General features: G+C 42.1%; 1 protein-coding gene across 1 annotated transcript in view; it reads right to left on the reverse strand.

Moving 5' to 3' along the window:
- Positions 1–20,809, reverse strand: part of ptk7b (protein tyrosine kinase 7b) — a 74,984-nt gene that overhangs the window by 16,946 nt on the left and 37,229 nt on the right. The window contains exons 2-9 of the mRNA XM_019881922.1: positions 15,052–15,348; positions 8,867–8,969; positions 8,527–8,711; positions 6,518–6,665; positions 4,412–4,542; positions 1,841–2,107; positions 1,153–1,289; positions 744–879 (exon numbers count right to left, since the gene is read on the reverse strand). Of these exons, the coding sequence (XP_019737481.1) occupies positions 744–879; positions 1,153–1,289; positions 1,841–2,107; positions 4,412–4,542; positions 6,518–6,665; positions 8,527–8,711; positions 8,867–8,969; positions 15,052–15,348 (1,404 nt within the window). The remainder of the gene's footprint in view (positions 1–743; positions 880–1,152; positions 1,290–1,840; positions 2,108–4,411; positions 4,543–6,517; positions 6,666–8,526; positions 8,712–8,866; positions 8,970–15,051; positions 15,349–20,809) is intronic.

Here is a 20,809-nt window from a genome sequence, read left to right on the forward strand (position 1 = left end):
CACACACACACACACACACACACACACACACACACACACACACCTGTATTACACTCATGGTTGACACAAAGGGGCAGCATGTTTCAAGCATTTTATAAAATCGCTGCACCTTAAATCAGTGACAAATTTCTTTCATTAAACATGACCATTTTTACTTTTTGAACAGTCCCTTTTGAACTCTGAAATATTAATAATTCAACAAAATCAAATGAACTCTTTTTGGCCAATATTACGGAAATATAGAGTGCAAACATACACACAAAAATGTACGGCAGTCGTGAGTTAGCTGTTGCGAACAACAGTTACCATTTCAAACACAACACATTCAAACGAGGTGCTTTAATCAAACTCTCAGTGCTTGTTGTACCTTCAAAATACACCTTAACGATTAAAGCACACCTGAGAACCTGTGCACAATGTGCTCATATAGGACTAAAAAGTATCAGAGATGAGCATCTTATAAATAGAGAAACCATCCAGACATAACAATGACACATCAGATCATCCGCACAAGCATTCATCTTAGAGGAAAAAAAAAGTGTTACAATGGAGGTCAGACTAAAGCTGCTGTACATGTTCAACACCTCTGTGGGTGTCCTCCAGCTCTTCCTATTTTAAGAAACACACACACGGGCCCAAAGGCAAGACCACATTTGTTTTAGATTTTCTCTGAGTACTGTATTACTGATCTTTTTTGGAATGACTCCAAACACACTTCGCTAAAATAAATCTCGCCGTCTTACCCAGCACGGTGACTCTGGCCTGGCCAGATAGTCGACCACCCACGGTTTTGGTCTCACAGCCGTACATCTGTCCGTCATACACCTCGACGCTGTTGATCCTCAGTGTGCCGTTCGGGAATAGTTTAAAACGGGAGTCCTGGCAAGAAATGTTCAAGAAAAGCCCAGTTAAATTGTCTAGAAATGTGTCCAACATTGTGGAAAAATGAGCTCTTCTTTTTGTGCGTGTATCTGAATGGCAGCAAGAAAATGACCGGGGTCACAATACGTCCAACAACCAATGTGTTGCAATATATATCAAAGTAGATCAAAGAGGAAGTCAAACATATATCCTGCAAATGTCCACATATCTCCAAAGCCTCATAAGGAGCCCTCACACAGGCCACTGTGGAATGCGACCATGACAACTGACCTCTGCTGTGATCATGATGTTGTTGCGAAGCCATGTGACCTCAGGTTCAGGAGTTGCTTTGGCGTGACAGTGCAGATAACCTGGTTTACCTTCTTCCAAACGACTGTCTTGGGGCCTTGTTACCCACACAGGGGCGGCTGCAGGAGAACACACGTGTATATCACGAGGACATTTAATAGTCCCTCTCACACATGCAATATAATTGTAACAGCCAAGTAATCAACTGCATGACAGGAACCTTGTCCAGACAACTTCGCTTGACTTACTGCCACTAATTATCAGCATAACACAAAGGGATAAAACAATAAAGTGTTGTGCTGTTCCAAGCTAGGCATTATGTATGCACTTGGAATATTTTGCTGGAGTCATAAAAAAACATATATTATTTGTATTGCGTTTTGTATATGCCCTGCATTTCAAAATCTGGCATGTATTGCAAATGCATTGGCAAATGTGATTTATTTGATTGTAATGCACATATTGGACAAGACGGCGGACATTTGACTTCTTTAATTGTTTCTGCTTCAAACTGTAAAGAGGGCTGGCAGTACCAAAACAGAAAGTAGCATCAGAAAAATGTACCGAATCAACCTTGACTATGTGACTCTTATTTCTTAAAAAAAAATAATAATAATAATAATACAAATAATTGCGAATAAATATGTATTTGAAATTGTTTTGGACTCACTGGCCACAGTGAATGTAACTTCTTGTGTCCTGCGGCCTGCCTTGTTTTGAGCTATGCAGGTGTAGACTCCAGAATCGCCTGCCTCCGTTGGGCTGAAGACCAGATCCGAGCCATCCTGGTACACTCGTCCCTCTGTGGGCACCCGCTGACCTCGCCTCTCCCACCAGACTTCGGGCTGGGGTCGTCCCCGTGGGGCGTTGCAAGGAACCCGCTGCAGGGTGTCCGCTGTGAAAACCTTTGACATCTTGGGCATCATGTCATCAATCTCTGTGGTGTGGAGAAAAGAGGTGAAGGAAACATAGCTGTGAAATTCCAGTCATTTTAATTTGGTGATTGAGAATCATCAAATTGTGTTTTGATTCGATTTTGAATACCGTACATCGAGTGCCCTCGCCCACAAGGAGATTTAGCTCACAGATCTGTTGACAGGTTGTCGGTATTTTAAATAAAACTCAAATGTCTCCCCCCAGTATTATGTGGAACAAAGGCAACAGTAGGAGACTGACAATATAGGTTGTTTTAAGTAAGGGAATTAAATTAACAAGGGTCTTTGTGAGGTGAGCCATACCAAAAGTTGTCAGCAGCTATACAATCAATGGAGGGTAATCTGCTACAAAGACTCACAAGACCTCACTATATATAATGTATTTTGCATTACGGGTGATTATAACAATCATTAAAACTTTATTGGCCAAGGAGACCCAAGTTAGTCACCGGCTCCAACCTTTTGCAGTCAATGATCGGAATCAGTTGAATACGAACAGAGGGAAAACGCACATATTTTAGCAGATGAAAGAGAGGCTGAGCTGGGAAAGAAGGAGGGGTGGGCGGTGAAATGAAGGAGGTGGAAGTGGAACTATGATGGAGAGACTGTTTAAACTTGTCACCAAATAATGACTTCTATTGTGACACAAGCCCCTTTAATGCCTGCAGGGATTACCATCAGATTAGGTGAATTAAGGTATTTAAATGGAGCTACGGTTCACTGGGCTAAAACTGTAGATGCAGTCGGATTTCATTTAACCCAAAAAAATAGAGGTTTGGAGTGGGGGTAAAAAGTCCTCGGGATAGTTAAAAGAAAGAAATTCCTGCCTTCAGCGGGTTCAAAATATTTGACTTGCATGCACTTGCAAGACAGTCTGATTAGTACACAGCTTGGCCTGACTTTAAACTGCAACAGTCATTGAAACTTTTTTGGTGGTACTGTTCAGAGCTCAACAGACACCATTATGGGCTACGTCGTATAATAGGCGTTATGTGTCTAGACAATGTTTTGACTCTCGTCTCTGCACTGTTGAGCCATGCAGTTTTTGTTCTCCGTGGGTTCATTACATAATGCAATTTCTTGGGTTGTCTCGATCCGACCACATGATCGGAAATCTGGGCCGATCACATGATATCCAGCTGATCAGTATCAGATGAAAAAGATTGGATTTTTCAGTTTTTTTTATGTAATGTGAAAGCTATCATCTTGGGATATCTTTGTTGGGGGGGGGTGGAAGATAATTGAGACAATTTGGATCTGATCATTTTTCTTCTTCTTAATCACACTGCATTGCAGAGGTATTGGAATGGGACTCGGTAATGGCGGGTACTGTATTCAAATCAACTGACTTGGACTCGGACTCGGGTGCAAAAAAAGCGACTGCGACATCCCTTGTAATCTCAAATATTGGTACTCATGCAGATGAGACATTCTATTAGCATTGAAAAAATCAATGACTAAGGTAAATCAATTTATACGTCACAAGAATACTAGAAGCAGGTTTCTCACCATTTTAAAACTAGAATGGCATTAGAAGCATGAACAATATATCCAAGTGGACATATATCAATTGATGATGCACTTTGTATTTGTAGTGAAAAAAATGTTGATTTCTACATGCTTTGTAATAAGTGCCTCTCTGTACTACTATTTTGAGTAGATGAAGTCCACCAGGTCAATAAAAAAGCAGTTTCATTTTGGCTGAGCAGGATTTGATTATCTGAAAGCTATAAATTCTAAATCTCATAAGGGAATGTCATCTGTTATTCTATACTGATTTTCCCGTGATGTTGTGATCACCTTAAACATGATAGGCAAAACACACGAAGAGGAAGAAGTGAAGTGTTTTGGCATCTTCCGAGTGAGGAAGATACAGCCGGGCCGGATATTGATAAGCAAATGTGATTATCTGGTGAGATATGGCTCTTTGTGAAAGAGCCAACAGAAGGAAGAGCGATAATGTACATAACAGAAATGATATCATACACTCAGATAAAACAATGGGCTTAGGCGTTTATCTCCAAGCAGCTCAACAGCTGCAACTATGGATGTGCGTGGGTATGTGTGCGCGTGCACCTGTGTGTGTGTGTGTGTGTGTGTGTGTGTGTGCGTGTGTGTGTGTGTGTGTGTGTGTGTGTGTGCGTGTGTGTGTGTGTGTGTGTGTGTGTGTGTGCGTGTGTGTGTGTGTGTGTGTGTGTGTGTGTGCGTGTGTGTGTGTGTGTGTGTGTGTGTGTGTGCGTGTGTGTGTGTGTGTGTGTGTGTGTGTGTGCGTGTGTGTGTGTGTGTGTGTGTGTGTGTGTGCGTACCTGCTATAAGTAGTGAAGCCTCATGTGTGACTTGGGAGCCGCTGACACCACGGCCAACACACTTGTACATGCCTGTGTTCCGGGGTTTGACCTGGGTGATGAGCAGTGACCCGTTGGACAGCAGGAACACACTGGAGAGAAAACAAACCCCCATATTTCCCCGCTCAATCATTCTTCACGCAACCAGTGTACCATAATCTGCACCAGCAGCCCAACTGCACAGTGTAATGGGTACCAGGGATCTGGCGTGTTTCCGAAGCATACTGATCCAGGGAAACATCTGGTGCACCAAGTTAGTTGTAATTAAGGCAAATAAAGTACCTCTGCACAGCACACGAATAAGTGTCCTACATAGCAAGTTATTTTTAAAACGTCTTGTGACGGTGGAGGCCCCATCTTAATGGCCCAGGTTGACCTCTGGCAGGCTAAACAGTCATTCAATGGCAGTGACAGACAGGGTGAGAATTAATTACAGGCTGTCCACATCTGGGGTGGCTAAGCGAGGGAGTGGCAGGAACCCAACACACAGCAATGTCGGTGTCATGTCATCTCTGTTCAAAAAGCAGGATGAAAGCAAGCTCTGTGACTCCTGTGTTTTCTTACCAAGTGCAAGTGTGCCTTCACTGGAGAATATATGAAATATAACTCCAAAGACAGCAGTTTTCATAGCAACATAAAATATATACTTAGAAGCGCTATCGGTTATGTGCCTCCAGGGAAAAGTTTTCATACTTGCAAAATTGCCCTGTGGCCATATTGTTTATTAAATTATTTTTCTTTTATGTACACAAAGCAAGACTGGGATGAGTTGCTGAACTGATGACACAGGACTGCATCATTCTGACCTGATCAATAAACATTACACAGGCTACTTGAAGCCCTTACTCTTAACTGTTTGCTGGGCTCCAGAGTATTTTTACTTTATTTTTTATTTTTTTACTATGAGCCGGGTGGCTCCTAACCTGAAATTTTACGGGTGAAAAGTAGAACATGTAGGAGCGCACACAGAACAAAAACTTGCAAAGTAAATCCACGCCTTTCATGTTCACTGCATTACTGATAAATGGGCAGAAGTGCAGAGCAGAAGTCTGTTTAAGAACAGTAAATAAAAATAATAATAGTAAAAAAAAACATCTGCAAATACATTAGCACTGTTGAAAAATTTTGCAGCAAAATGCCACCAATTTAGGGCAGTCTGGAGCCCTGGTTTGAGTGTTAATATTCACACAGCCAAGTCACCGCTACCTTGGTGATGTGATCATCTGCAAGCAGACACCGCAATGAATGTGGAGGCAATACTGCACACCATGTTGACAACCCGAATCACATTTTCTGCAGGGCTGACATGACTAATAAACCATGAGCGGACGACACGAAGCCTCATTCATTTCTCATTTAAACACAGGCAGCTGTAGCAAACCACCATGCAGGCCTGTAAATTTCAACCCAAAAAGTGACTCTGTTTATGGTCATATGCAATTCAAAGACAGCTGCAGTGGCTCTGTGTGACGTTCGGTGTAGCCGCTACAGCAATTTTCAAGTCAGGCAGCAGCAACAGTGCAGTGTGTCCCATCTGCTTGTGACTCTTGTGCAGCGAACCGTGAGGAACATAAACTAACCATAATTATTAAAAAACTTAAATCACCCAGCAGGACAGATTTTTTTTTTTTAAACCACAGCTGGCCGCAGGCTTGCTGGTTGACACATATGATCGAAAGGGGACATGCTGGTAAACTGATTGCAGCTTGAAATCTATTTTTCCGCTCAGTGTGTGAACAGTGGAAGGCTCTTGTGATAGGCTAGAGAGAACACCCACGTTAAAATGAAATACAGCAGATTTCAAAGGAACTTTACAGCGTTTCCGTAATAACATTCCTTAATGTGCAATTCAGCTCAAGCCTGAGCTGCACATCAAAATGGAAGCTAAAAGTATGACTCAAGGGTTCCAGCTTATAGGTCTCAAGGGAATGCACCACAGCTAGGCAGTAAAACAAGTAGAGCTGATGCATATAAGGAAGAATCGCGAGGTAAGGCCAGGGAGCAATGTGGCAACAGGAGGGGATATGTTTCCAGGAAAAAAAAATGGATATTGTAATCAGGATTTACCGAGTTTTATTGACCAGCAGCTCGGTTTCGTGGTACCATTCCAGAGCAGGAGGTGGCACGGCCGTGAACTGGCAGTGGAACACAGCTTCTTCATTCCTCATAACCACCTGGTCCTCGGGAGTGACCACTGGTCGAGGAAAGCTCTTATCTATAAAAGGGATAGACAAACATCTCCATGATTATATCTACATGCATGAGACCATCAAGCGCAACCGCATCTGCGCACTTATTAAAAAGTGCCAACAGCAGTGCGGACCCTCAGGTGCTGGGATGTGTCAACACCTCAGGGGCCCCCAGGTAGTCTTCATTAGGGCACTGGACTTTTCATTGATCCTGGACTCATCAAAACCATTGTTTTGTTATGGCAGCTGGAACACATAATGGGACTGACTGTTGTGCGGGAGGAAAAATCCAGATTGTCAAATTCACAATTTGATGTGGCATGTCATTTTTATTGAACAATCGGAAATTCATTCCATACCTTCTAATACCTGCTTACAATATGAATGAACTTGTCAGTAGTTTGTAATGTAAATGTGGTATTTCCTTCAAAGTTATAGATCTCCAATAAAAGACGATTAGCGATATATTTGAAAGTGGAGCAACTCTACTAGGTCTGATTAATGAGGAGAACACACCACACCACATGACTAAAAACCTTTAACAGTAAATTTAAATATTTAATTCATGGAGATAAAAAATATTATGATATTTCCATTCTCAATTTCCCCTTCTGAGATGGGTCACATTTTATACTTGCCATTGACAACTGACTTTTGCAACCTAGGATCATGTAGTTAAAAATATTTCCTTTGGGTTCAGACTGAAGAAACCACATACAAAAACAAAACAATAAACAGTATGACTGGTTAAATTTTGAAACTTGCATAATCCACATGGTTCACTGGAGATGTTTTGAAACTTAGCATCAGTTTTCTTGGTTATATGCTCAGCCAGTTTAAAAAAGAAAAAAATAGGTAGGAAGTACTGCAGAGGAAGCCAATATAACTTTCCATTGAGTAGGCATGATAGGAGAGAGAAGATGACAGGAGCAGTGGGATTTATGACAGCTCACAAATACGACTGAAATCTTCAATTGAAATGTGTCTTTTTGATTTATTCATTCATTTTTACATATTTTTCCAGGAACCACTGTGATTTCTCATATGCCTGTAGGCTAGTAACTCATTGACAGTGTTCATCAAATTAACGTCATCAGCAAAATTTCCCAGTTGCCACATAACAGTTGGAATTTGTCAAATTAAAGAGACCGTGTTTCATTTCCACATTGTTATATGGCCAGAAGGGTAGTCGATTAAAGGCCATATTAGCCTAGAGAGCCCTCATATTATACACTTGGCCCACCCAGGAACTTTATGGCAAGACTGTTACAGTGTGACTATGTTGAAAACCTGCTCAAATCTGTCAAATCTGCCTCAAAGTGAAGCCCTATGGCAGTACCAATGGTGGATAGGGTAATTGGAAACGCCGTAATTATCCATCCTTCCTGCACCCAGGTGCTAACATTACACGAGTGTGATTGTGTGTGTGTGTGTGTGTGTGTGTGTGTGTGTGTGTGTGCGCGCGCACGCGCGCGTGTGTTTCAGGTGGCTCATTAGTGTGATGCAAGCATCAGGTTTCTCAGACAGATGCTGAATGTACTGTACTTCTCTCTGGGGTGTAATAGTGTCATGCAAGCACACATAAAATGGGGAAAAAAATCATGACAAGGGCAAGCAGTAATACAAATACACTCATGATGCATAACAGTACACATCAGCAGTTTTGTAAACGTGCAGTAGTAATGCAGCTATACGGCGTATACGCCTGCCTATGTTGGTCTGCTCCATTGGCATTTATGATGTTATGTCCATATGTAAGCTGAACACTGCTTCTCATCAAGAACTATTCCCTCTTCCGAGTCGCTCTGAATTGACAATGCGCCAAGAAATGTCAAAAACCAGTAAGTCAGCAAACTGCGTGCACCTACTTGTACACATTGGACATACCTATGATGTTGAGTGTGAAGTTACTGTTGCTGCAGACGTGGCCAGCTGCGTTCTTGGCGCAGCAGTAGAACAGACCGTTGTCATCTGGAGTGGCGCTCTTGATTGTGAGTGTTCGTTCCTTGTTGTTGATCTGATGGCTCTTCTCAGTCAGTTTCACCCCGTCTTTGAACCACTGGCAGGTTGGCCTGAGAGGAAGACATGAAACGGGGATGATGAGGAGGAGTAACAAAAAAAAAAAACAAAACAAAACAACATCGGGCTATGACAGAATTAACTTATTTTTGTCTCGCAACATCCTTATAATAAAAAAAAAGATCTTGAGGTGATCGGGGAGACTCACCGTGGGTGTCCATCAATGTGACAGCGTAGCGTGACGGGGGCTGAGTTCTCAATTTCCCTTTCTGAGATGGGCTCCTTTAATGTCACGCCACCGCTTTCCAACCCTGCAGAAGCAGAAAGGAAAACAGCCAAGACGTCAAGTGGGAGGATGGACAGACAAGAAGTGTTTCAGCGATTGTCAGCATGAGACACAGACTTAAATAGTGTGCTGTTATTCATTGACATGGACATGTAAGACACGGTGGGCCTGCAAGAATGACACCAATGGTGCATCGCAGTGACACAAACGGAACAGAGAATTTTCAAATACACCCCACGCAATGTTGAAAACATTGATGCACACTGTCCATAATTCTTCCAAACATACAATCAAAAGGCAAAAAGTATCATTGGCTACAAATAAAGCTACCGTACAATGGATGGTCAAGTCCAACAGGAGTCAAAACAGGAGTCAAAACAGGAGTAATTCATTAATTGATCATTCCTTCAAACTATAGTCAATACACAAAATCCAAAAGTTATACTTATAATAAGATACAATGATTAGCTCTATGAGATAATTAATGATTCGCTGAACAGTGACCTCTACCATGAGAAAAATAAACTGACTCTTACTACAGTATATTCCTCTTTTGGCAGCAAAGAGTGTCATGAAACATGATTGATGTTTGCCACAGATGAATATGGACATAGAGGGAAAGAAACCAATCCTCAGTTTTACTTGAATGCCTCAGACAGAAAAATCAGAGGTTTTACTTTGGAGTATGGCTGAATGGTGGTCAGGTAATTGCCAATCACGGCTCATTCGCAAGCTGAGCTGTGGTTGGTTATTCCCTGACCACTGAAAACATGTGATGTCATTTTCGGTCGACAGCAAGTGGCAAAATGTGATTTTAAAGTTGTTAATTGTACATGAAAAATAAGTCCTTTTCAGGTTTTTGTTTGTGTTGCCCTCTTCAAAACACTCCTTTAAATGTGCTCATTGTATTTGTATATAGTTTCTCCATTGCTGACATTTCTACAGCCTGTGGCTGACTAGTGTGAGCAACCAGCACTCTTTATAGCATCTATTAAAAATGCATGGCATCACCTGAGACAGCTGTGGAAAGGCAGGAAGAAGCAGACTGCCTGACAAAGAGCAAAGTAGGCTCTACAGGGAGACCTGTCTGGATGAATATGCTATGCTTTCATTGACTAGCCTAAACCCAGCCTTCTTTGAGACCCATACAGTACTCTTTAGCATTATCTAAAGCCAGACCCCCCCCCCGAAAAAAAAATGCACATCTCCGTAAAGTTCACATACCGTATTGGCCCGAATATAAGACGGCCCTCATTATAAGACGACGCCCTCTTTTTCAAGACTCAAGTTTGAAAAAAGACTTTGAACACCAAATTAATTTTTATACAGAAAATAATTACAGTACATCTGAAACAAATGATTATAACAATATATTTGAGAGAAAAAGCATGTTATTTTTCCTCATTCAAATCTTAATATCTGAACATTTAAATATGTAAACTAAAGTGCAATCACATTGGTAAATGAATGGCTTCTGATTTTTGAAATGTAAATTACATCATAACTTCTCCTCAGCTGCCGGTTAACCTGGCCGATCTTCGACCCACTTTTCTCCAGATTGTCGCTACGTTTCTCCATTTTCTGTTATCTCTTCTATTATTTTCTTCTCTTTTCTTTCTTACCGCTATTTTTTATTTTTCTTCTTCGTGCTACCGCTATTTTGATTTTTATTCTTCGTGACAGGGGTTCTCTTTGGCGAGGGGAGTCAAGTTCAGCATTCGCTTCAATAATATCTGGCGTCATCTAGCGTCATGAATGGGTGTAATGTCTAGACCCCGAATATAAGACGACCCCCACTTTTTCAGTCTTATTTCAATGCAAAAAACACCGTCTTATATTCGGGCCAATACGGTACATTTGTGCATCTGTCAAAGACATGTTTGCATGCAGTGATGAGTGAGATGCTGTCGTAAGCAAGAGGAATCATTTCAGTGCCTTCAAGCGGGCTTGTTGTGTGCACACGTCAGAAAGTCTTTGCTAATTGTGTGTCTGAGGCAAGGTCGCTCTTGTGAAGAGGAGTAAGGTGAAGGCTATAGAAGGACCTCAGGGCAGACACACTGAACTTTTCATTGGTGCAAAGGAAGCTGAAGAATTCTAACAAAAACAGAAGGTGTAAACACTGAGTGTCAGCAAGAGTTCACTGCAATAACTATCATCAGCATGTCAAACCTGGTTTGCAAATAAAGGCAGTTGTTTAAACCTGCCCAGAGGTTTCGGATACAGGTGGTATAAAATATATGGGCTTCTTTCTAACACTTTTCCTATGAGTCAGTGTTTTTTTTTTCCCCGGAATGAAAACAACATGACTTGAACAACAGTCTTTAAATAACCAAATTTAATGTATTTACCAAATTTACATTTGCCTTCCTTGAACAGTTCCTACAAGGTTGGGGAAGCACAGAATTATCCAAAGTATCTCAGTATGGTGAACTAAGGCCAACCTCATGATAGATCGATTGTTTACGTTCCGAGACCATCATCATATAAAGATAAACATGCGGCATGCATGTGTATGTCGACGAACCATGCCCTACCACTGACCTCTGTAGACAGAAACCCATTAACAATCACAATGAACCATTGAGAAATCGGGGCTTATGTCCGCTATTCTATTATTTTGGTTGAACTCGATTTCTTGACACTTGCACATTCTCAGCTTAGGTTTCTCCAGCTGTCCACTTGACAAACAGAAGGCAGTCTTTCATAACCTATTAAGAGGGACACATACTTGTTGATAATCCATCCTCAGAATGCATGACCAAGTGTCTAAGTGAGTGAGTGTGTGCCTGCCTGGCCTTAAACACCAAAATTAAGGCTGTACAATTATAATTACGCTGGAGGAGGAATCGGAAGCCAGATCAACTCAGGGATGACAATAGATCAATTGAGACCATATTACAGTTTGGGCAGCAGGTATGTGTGAGCTTGTTTGTTGCTAATTTCTGAAAAAGGGATGGCAGATTGTGCTACACAGGCAAGGTATTCTAGGCTTTTCATTTGAGTGACAGTACCATATGCGTATGTAAATGCAAGTTGGACTCCTGCTGTGAAACAGAGAGATAAATAAAAAATGAAGAAGGCCAGGGAAAAGTGTGGTGTCAGATGTGATCAGCTGTGCTTGACAAAAGGCCAACAGGCCAACCCTTCAAATTCAATCAATTCAAGGAGATGATGTTGCTGTCACATGGTGGAGCACAGGCGTGAGGCCGATGAGCAGCTGCGTTTTGTCAGCTCACGTGAAAATGCGAAACAAAAGTAGGAGGACAGATGGATGAGAGCTAGTGGCCTTGCACTAGTGATCAGAAAGGATGTCTTAAGAGCACACAAAGCTATCTCTTCATAAAATGTAGGTTAGGGACACTCACAGTGATTAGCACAAGATGATGTGTGTGTTTGTTTTTGTTCGTGTGGCTCAGTGCAGGTTTGCAGATTAAATAGGGAGTGCAAAGATTGAGTGCGTTTCTTAAGTCAATTGCCAATGCATGCAACAAATTTCCCAAACGGACTGTCTGCACGTTGCTGCAGGCGTCAGGCAAAACGTCGCCTGCCGGACCAACAAACATGCTGACAAAGGCGAGGCATGGCCCCGACGACTCTGCTGGACGTGGTTTCGCCACGGAGACCCAATGACCAGGCAGGTCAAAGGAACAGAATGGGGGGTGGGCTGAACCCCTATTAGTGAACACAGAGGGGGATAATTACTCTGAATAACTCTCAACTGACAGGATTTGCTTACCCACCATTGAGAGCAAGATAAATTAACTCTCTCGCTCTCGCCACAGGCTGGGGTGGGGGAGTCGGGGGGATAAAAACCGATGGCGGTACAGTACATGTAGAGCACCCTGCCCTTCCCCCTATAGCTCATATTTACTACGATGCACGCAAAGTAGCATACGCATGAGTGAACACTCAAGCAGAATTAGAGCTAGAGGGGGTCTTTAAAAGCTGCGTGTGGTTTTATCACCCGTTAAATGTATGTTGGGGAAATATGAGAGCATTTGTCATAACATGGTCTGATCCAAGTAAAGCGATCCACAGAGAAAAGCTAACGTGCACCTCTTCACAAAGACAGATGAGTTGATACACAAAAACAAGCATGGCACACAAATTAATTCTTTAGGATTCATTACTGATATGAACTGGGGAACATCTACATTGCAACACACTAAGAAGATACAGTGTTTGCCAAGTTATCAGGAAAATACAGCTATATTGGAATAGTGGGCTTTGCATGAAGTCGCAGGCTGAATTTTTCACAATTTTGAAGTCTCAGTTGATACACTTTCAGATTTTTATTTTAATAAGCAAGACATTTTTTTTTTTACTTTGCAGGTTCTTTAAGTCGACTGAGGGTTGACCAACTTCCTAGAAGAGATTATGTTTGATGTGGAAGGTTTCAATTTACCCTTACAGGACTGCACTGCACTGCTAATTAATCTCCACACATCCCTTTGCACAGCAATGCAAAAGCACTGCCAGTCAAAAGGGAAGAATTAATTTTCTATCTATGATGTGCTTTCTCATTAATCTGATGTCAAGCAATCGGTTTGAAATTTTCATGGAAAAGGTTAACCAGTCATGTGTGAATATCACTGAAGAATGCCTTTAAGCCAGCATTGTTCAGCCAATGTACTGCAATGTCACGGCAGCGGTTTAACTATAATATAACAATCTTCATTGTTCATTTGCTTTTAAAAAAGTTGGCTAATATTAGATTCCATATTCATAAATAGTTGAGTGTTTCAAAAATGAAAGTAGGATTTCTCACTGGGATTTCCTCTGAAAACTGTTGTCTATATCTGGAACCTGCAGAAAAAAACAGGAACACTCTGTGGCAGCTAGTATAACTCTGAACGATGCTTGACCTCCCACACAATCTATGCATCCATTGCTAACGAGCCCCGTCTACATCAAACTATCCATCCATTATACAAACCACTTCGGCAGATTCGAACCCTGGACCTCAACACTGTGAGGCGGACGTGCTAATCAGTCGTCCGCCGTGCTGCTGCATCAAACTAAAACGATGAAATTGGCCGAGTGTTTGAGTGATCTGGGTGGGCTTTTTATCTGGTTTACTCTTTACACTGTGTGAGGAATGCACTTCACTCTTCAAGAGGGATTACACTCAGCTATACTGTATACAAATGGGAGGTGGGGGGTCATCCAATGCATGGAAATGCTAATGCCACCAGATATAGTTGCTGATTAAACATGTCAAGAGAACTGGTGTTTCATGTCCAACTTGTTTGATAAGCTTTATTAAGATAGTGGATCATCTTTAATTAAAACACATTAAAGCCGCCTCTTTCCCTTGAGAGAAGCTTTCGAAAACTGATGAGTTTCTTATGACAATGACACGATGTGCTTAACATCACAGGCCACAAATATCTGCTCGTGGAGATGCAATGCAGAAGTGAGGTTCACCCCTATCCCTCCGTGTTTAGGACAGACTTTCAGTTTGCAACTAGGAGGTCTTGTTTGATTGTAATCATCCTTTGAAAATTGACACCTGCCACGCAACCGCCCCAAAAAACAAAGGCACATTTCTGCTTAAGTGTAATGATAAAAGAGAAAGGCAGTATTTCAAATGGAAACTTCAGCCGTAACAACTAGTACCAAAGGCTGCTCCACAATGTGACCAGCTTGTTATTTATCACTAAACAGGATTGCTATGGCTTTCTTTTCACCAATGATGTTGACTATGCTGCAAATGAAGGCAATGCAAGAAAAGGGTTTGTCGTTGATCAAAGTCAATTACATCGCTAGAAGGTAAAAGCAACTCTGCAACATTTAGACTAAACACACATGGGAAAAGAGCATGTGATGCAACATGGAAATAAAAATTTATTACAAGCAACAAGAAACACATGCTCGGTGGCGCTCATCTCCAGTTTCAATTGGGCAAAGGAGAGGAAGCCTCAAAGAAAAAGGCAACAAAGTGGAACCATTCCCTCAACTTTTTAGCCGCCACCTACTGCGACTTTTGTCTTGCTTTTCTGATCCAGAAACTGGACAAACATCCTTTTTGCCATCATGAAACCCTGTCAACTGGTCATTTTCACACAGGAAAATGAGGTGCTTTCAATCTAAAATGGAACACTTACATTTGATGTTGAAGGAGGCATTCGTGGAGTGGAGCACCTCGCCCATGGCAGTGTTCTGTGCCACACACTCAAAGTTTCCTGCATCCTGTCGGCGGTCCACAGTGATGAATTTGAGATTGCTGCCCTCCTGGTGCCTCCTCTCGCTGTTTTCCAGGGGCTGCCCATTGTGGAGCCAGCTGTAAGTGATGTCAGTCGGATCGCTGACCTCACAGCGGAGCATGGCGCTACGGCCATGCAGGGCATCCTGAGACTTGGGCTCCCTGGTGAACTGGATGGCAGCAGTCCCGGTGGATAAAACTGAGAGGAGAAAAGACAGACAATAAATAACAGGGCCAATCGACCTTGTGTGAGAATGTTTCAACATTATCTCAATTTAGAGGGGGCAAAAAGGGTTTAAATTTATGAAACCATGGGTTTTCCAATCTAATATGCAGCCACACACGCACATGCACACACACGCACACACACACAAACTCACTCACTCACTCACACACTAGTCTTGTGCCATCACTTTATAAAGACAGCTCTCAAATGCGACACCAAGTGTTGCACACACATCCTCACGCACACTTGAATCTTTTATGACGCATCGACCAGGACTGAGAGATACGTCTTTTCTGCTCTATTTAACCACATCTCACTGCAGGGAACGAAAGGACTGAACCCTGAGCCAAAGCTCCAAGAACACAATGCAACCGCCGTCATTTTAATGTGCAACATCATGTTCCTTGGTAGCGGTGGAATTAGTTTAACTCGGAACAGAGCATGCAAATTGAACAAGTCTTGTACACAGGGTGTATTTCAGTTTACTATGGACTTGTCACAACATTGAGTACAGCTACACAAGACAATGAGATTCCATGCAAGACGCTGGATTGGCTCTTTCAAAGATAATGCTCAACCGAGTTCCACGATGAACAGTATGTTTATTATTGCTCTCGTAGATTGCAGCGGCGTAACCTTATTCAGCTGCGTAATACAAACATCCGTCAGTGTCAAGTCCACTTGGTGTTACTATGTTTGAACTCTAGCAATAATCTCTCTTCATGTTCCAACACCTACCACAATGGACCCCTATCATGTGTCAAGGCAGTCCCCATCTGCCAGTTAGCATACCTGATGTCAAGTTTGTTATCATAAGGAACGGTCTATTCCTAAGAAGCGATGAAGCGTACCGACCAGCAATGTGTGGGCGTTGTGTGTTATGGGGGAGGGATGTGTCTGCACGTATTGAAAAACTTGAGACTGGAGCCAAGCCAAAAGAGAAATGTTTCAATAATATTAAATCAAAGAGCTTGTTGAAACCAAGACAATACCTCAATGTTTGACCCTCATCAGTCCTTACAAAGATTGTCCGTTGGATTTTAAGAAAAAAAGTCTATTCTGCAAAATGGCACTAAGATCATCCATTGATTTAGTATGCAAGGTGAGAAGACATTTTCTTTTTTTTTTGCTACTCATAAGCGACAGTCTCTTCCTTATTCCTATTTATTTTCCATGTTCTGATTGAAATGGCTTTCGGTAGGCAAAATACTAGTGTTCCAGTTTATGCGCTTGCCCTGGCTGTGAAGCAAATAAAGCCCTTCAGCGACGTCTTTCCATGACGCCGTTTGGTTTAAAAAGCAAGAATAGCTGTGGCAATTTTTTGGCAGGCAGGTCTGGCAGACAAGTGGGGGTCACAGTCCAGCAGGCTTTTCTTCAGTGGCAACTCAAGTGTGGCAGACCGATTTACAAATATCACAAGGACACCCATTGCCAGATAATTTACACTACGAGCAACATTTCTCCCCTCAAGTTGTGCCTGTGAAGTTGAGGTTAGGTCAACTTTGGCTTTACATGGTTATATCAAAATTGTGAGGAAATCTGATGACACGAGGAATCGATTTGAAGGTCCAAATAATATAATTGAGAAACAGTTTCGTGCCGATCGGGAAAAACAAAACAAAACAGAATGGCACTCAATAGGAAGCATAAAAAATGTACATGGCTCATGTACATGGCACCTACAACACACAGAATTAGACATTCATACCTCCAGCATACACCACACACCACACTGGCCTAGAAACAAGAGTTCATAACATTGCACAGTACATGTCTCTCGACTCATTAAAAATGATTTGCTAATTTTCCTCATGGTCAATCAAGGAAAATCAGTCACATACCCATCGGGAGTTAAAAGAGTGAGTTTGGGCATCCTGCCACGTGCAACTCTCTTAAGAGGCTGTGAATTTGATCTGTATAAAACGAGGAAGAGAGAGCATCCTAACATTCACTTCAAATAAGTACCGGAAAGCCTCAATGCCAAGCATGCTGCTGAGTTGTGAGACAGCCAAGTTCCCCCCAGGCTGAGCCGCCTTGGCCAAGTTTTTGTACATGCAGTATGATACTCTGTGTGCATTTTGAAATGGAGTGCAAGAGCTGTGTAATGACGTTTACTTCATACCTGTTGACGTAATGTCTGTGTATATATGTGAGAGTGTGTTCCTGAGTGCACAAAGGAGAATGAGTTCCGGGAAAAGTCCCTGCAGAGAGAGACAGCACACAAAGCTGAGGTGTTTTCGCCAACCACATGATGAGTGACGAGGGGAGGAGAGTGATGAGACATAGGGAGGCACCGTCTATCACATTTGAGGATGTCTGCAAAGTTCACAGTGCTGCAGCTCAAACCAAGAAGAAGGTCAGGTGCACCGGGCCGTGACCTACATCTTTGGAACATGCACTGATTGTCTCATAGGGGCACCCAAAAACGCACTTTAAAAATAGACACGTAAATAAATGAATATACACAGGACCGCTGGTATTTGTGGGGGGTAGGGACCAGGCTGAAAAATCTGCGGGTACCGAACCAGAAGTATGGTTCTACTGTATTGCTGGTGTCGGCCGGAATACCCATATACTGTATCTCTGAAACCATTAAAACTCATGTTTGTTGATACCCAGTGACCAACAGTATCGACTTGTGGAAAAAATATGAAATTCATCAGATTTGGACAAATGAGGTTTCGGGATGACTACAGCGAGACACAAGTGACAACTGCAGCATCAGTGAATACAATGATTCTTTCTTTGCCTGTGCAACCACTGTAGATCGAAACCTGTAATGTGGCTCATGATTTCCCACTGAGCACACAAAGGAATGCTTGGACTGAGTGCAGAGAGGGACAAACAAAGAGATAAGCAGGACAAACAACAGCCTAACTTCTGAGGGAGCTTCAAAGTGGGAAGAGTTGAAAGGGAAATGTTCAGTGATAAAAAAGACAAACCAGGACTACGATAACCACTATTATAAAGCACTATGTTAAGAAAACTGCAAGTACAAATCCAAATCACAAGATGTCATCCACGTTGTTCTCAGATAAGGTCCAGATGTCGAAATTTAGCATGCAAAAGTTAATACAATGCCTTTTTTAATGATTTCAAAACAGAATCCAGTCATTTGTGGCAAACTGAGAGTAGTGCTATAGTTCCATAAAATATATATATGTCATCAGGCGGTTGAGTGACAACTTTAGGATTCTTTCGTGACAGCCCTCGGAAGCGACCCGTGCAATGACCCCTCCCTTTGTTTCCTTAATCTGCTGCTATGGTGACCCAAAGCCCAGAAAACTAATGGATGGGAAAATTGGCTTTGCAACTACAAAAGCTGAGTGGGTACTCCTGGATATTATAGGGATCAATATGCACTTTCCGGGAATTGTTTACAATAATACACTAATGCACCAGTCAGAGAAGCAGGTCCAATACATTATTAACATCCAGTCCGATGAAGGTAACTGACAACAAAGTGGAAGTAAGTAAGTAGGTTGAAGACGAATGTCTGATACTGAGAGGATAAAATGTCTGCACACAGGGATTCTCCTCTTCCGATTCAGTGCACCGAAGCCTGTCTTGGCTGACTAAAATATCAGGTGGAAGTCACCCTCAAATCGGCGCGTTGCATGAATCCACTGCAAAAGCATAAGCATGAGTCGATATCAAGTTCACTGGTGCTTGTAGGCAAATGACAGAAGTTGTGGAGTTCATGTATCTGAAAAAAATGCACAGCACCTCAAAGAAAATTGAATAAAAAAAAAAAATGTTAAAAGCATGGGAGGAATGTTAAGGATGTGATTGATTTGCACTTAATGCCGGATGCTTGGCTCACTAAAGTCCAACGAGTGGTTTGCCTGTGTCCCAAAGTCAGCTAGGATATGCTCCAGTCCCAGTCATGACCCTGATGATAAGTAGCGCAGGGAATGGGTGCGTGGATAGATTCATTGAGTGACAAGAGACATAAAAATGACAGGCTCACTTCCATCGTGGAGACAATTGGAATAATAAAGACATCTGTCTCAACAAGTTATGACACAGTGATGAAAACCAACGATGCATTACCCATATCAAATACCAACTGTATGTGGGTTGCCTCAGTGGACCATGTCAAAGCAAGGCACATGCAGAGGATGGTTTTCAAGTGACAAGATGGTGGAACGGAGTCTTGGCTTGACAGATATCAGCCATGCTGAGGCATTGACTGAAATAACCACAGTCGCCAGATGTTTATCTCTCGGACATTACAGTCACTGTCACCCAGTTCTAAAGGCAAGCAGATTACACCGTTGTTTACACCAGCGGCAACATTGTTAGCCATCCCGTCAAATACCAAGAATATCAATCGCTCGCAAAGATTTTCTGCCACTGACAACAATGAACGAACACCAATAATGATCATGTTTACATTTTCAGGTCATTGTTCAACCAGCAGCAGAATCAATATCACCGGATTAAATAGCAGCATGAGACCAGACAGCAGACCTCTTCTGAAATGCACAAACAAAATGGACAACATGTGACCGAATACGAAACATAAAAGGAGCTCAGAATTGGACCTCTGGACTTCACATCAATATCCAACTAATCCTAGAACTATATAAGATCTCTGAAGAGCTGAATTCGGAGGCAGAGGCAAATATCTTTGTTGGTTTTGTGCCTATTAGGAGGCTGGACAGGGGGCTTTTACTGTGAGCACTGAACGGAAAAGATCCTATCCATTTTTTTCAGAATGCATGGGAACACTAATGCATCTAGCTCTGGGAACTATGCTCTCTTTAAAAGCATCTCCACGTCGCTGGAGTGCCAAGAGCAGCGGATAGGACAGTGAACAACATGGTCAAGAAAGGACATCGACTGCCTGTGGCCAATGAATTCTAACTGGAGCATTGAATGATGGAGCTATTGAATGAGTGAAGAGATGGTTATAACTATTGTCACAGTCAGATAGTTAGCAAGATGCAAAGTTCTGCTGCTGCACTGGAATGTAAAGTAAACCATATAATCCTTATAGTCAGAGGGCATGTAAAATGGAGTGAAGAACAAACAGATTAAAATAAAAGAATGTGAAGATGCTTTCCATTTGGATTTGGGGGGGTGGGGATAATTACAACCATTTGATGCTTTGAAGTTATCATAACTCCATCATCAAATTTTGGAACTCTAGCCTGGATTAACAGACAGCACTGTATTTTATGAGCAAAGCCACAAACCATCCATCACTCCTGGCAAGGGCAAGATAGTTTTTGAAAGTTAAAAGGGAAATCTAAGATGGAAATCATTGAAAGCTTCATCCTCAGAGAAAAGAGTAATTGAAGTGGGAATGAAGGGTAGCATCTTGGGAGGAACGGGAGCCTACTGGCAGATCTTTCATGGCCTGACAGCAAACCACTGCATGCATGTACATGTACAGTACAGTACCTGTTTGTGTGTGTGTGTGTGTGTG

The sequence above is a fragment of the Hippocampus comes genome, unplaced genomic scaffold, assembly GCF_001891065.2.
Source record: "Hippocampus comes isolate QL1 unplaced genomic scaffold, H_comes_QL1_v1.1 scaffold36, whole genome shotgun sequence".
NCBI lineage: Eukaryota > Metazoa > Chordata > Actinopteri > Syngnathiformes > Syngnathidae > Hippocampus > Hippocampus comes.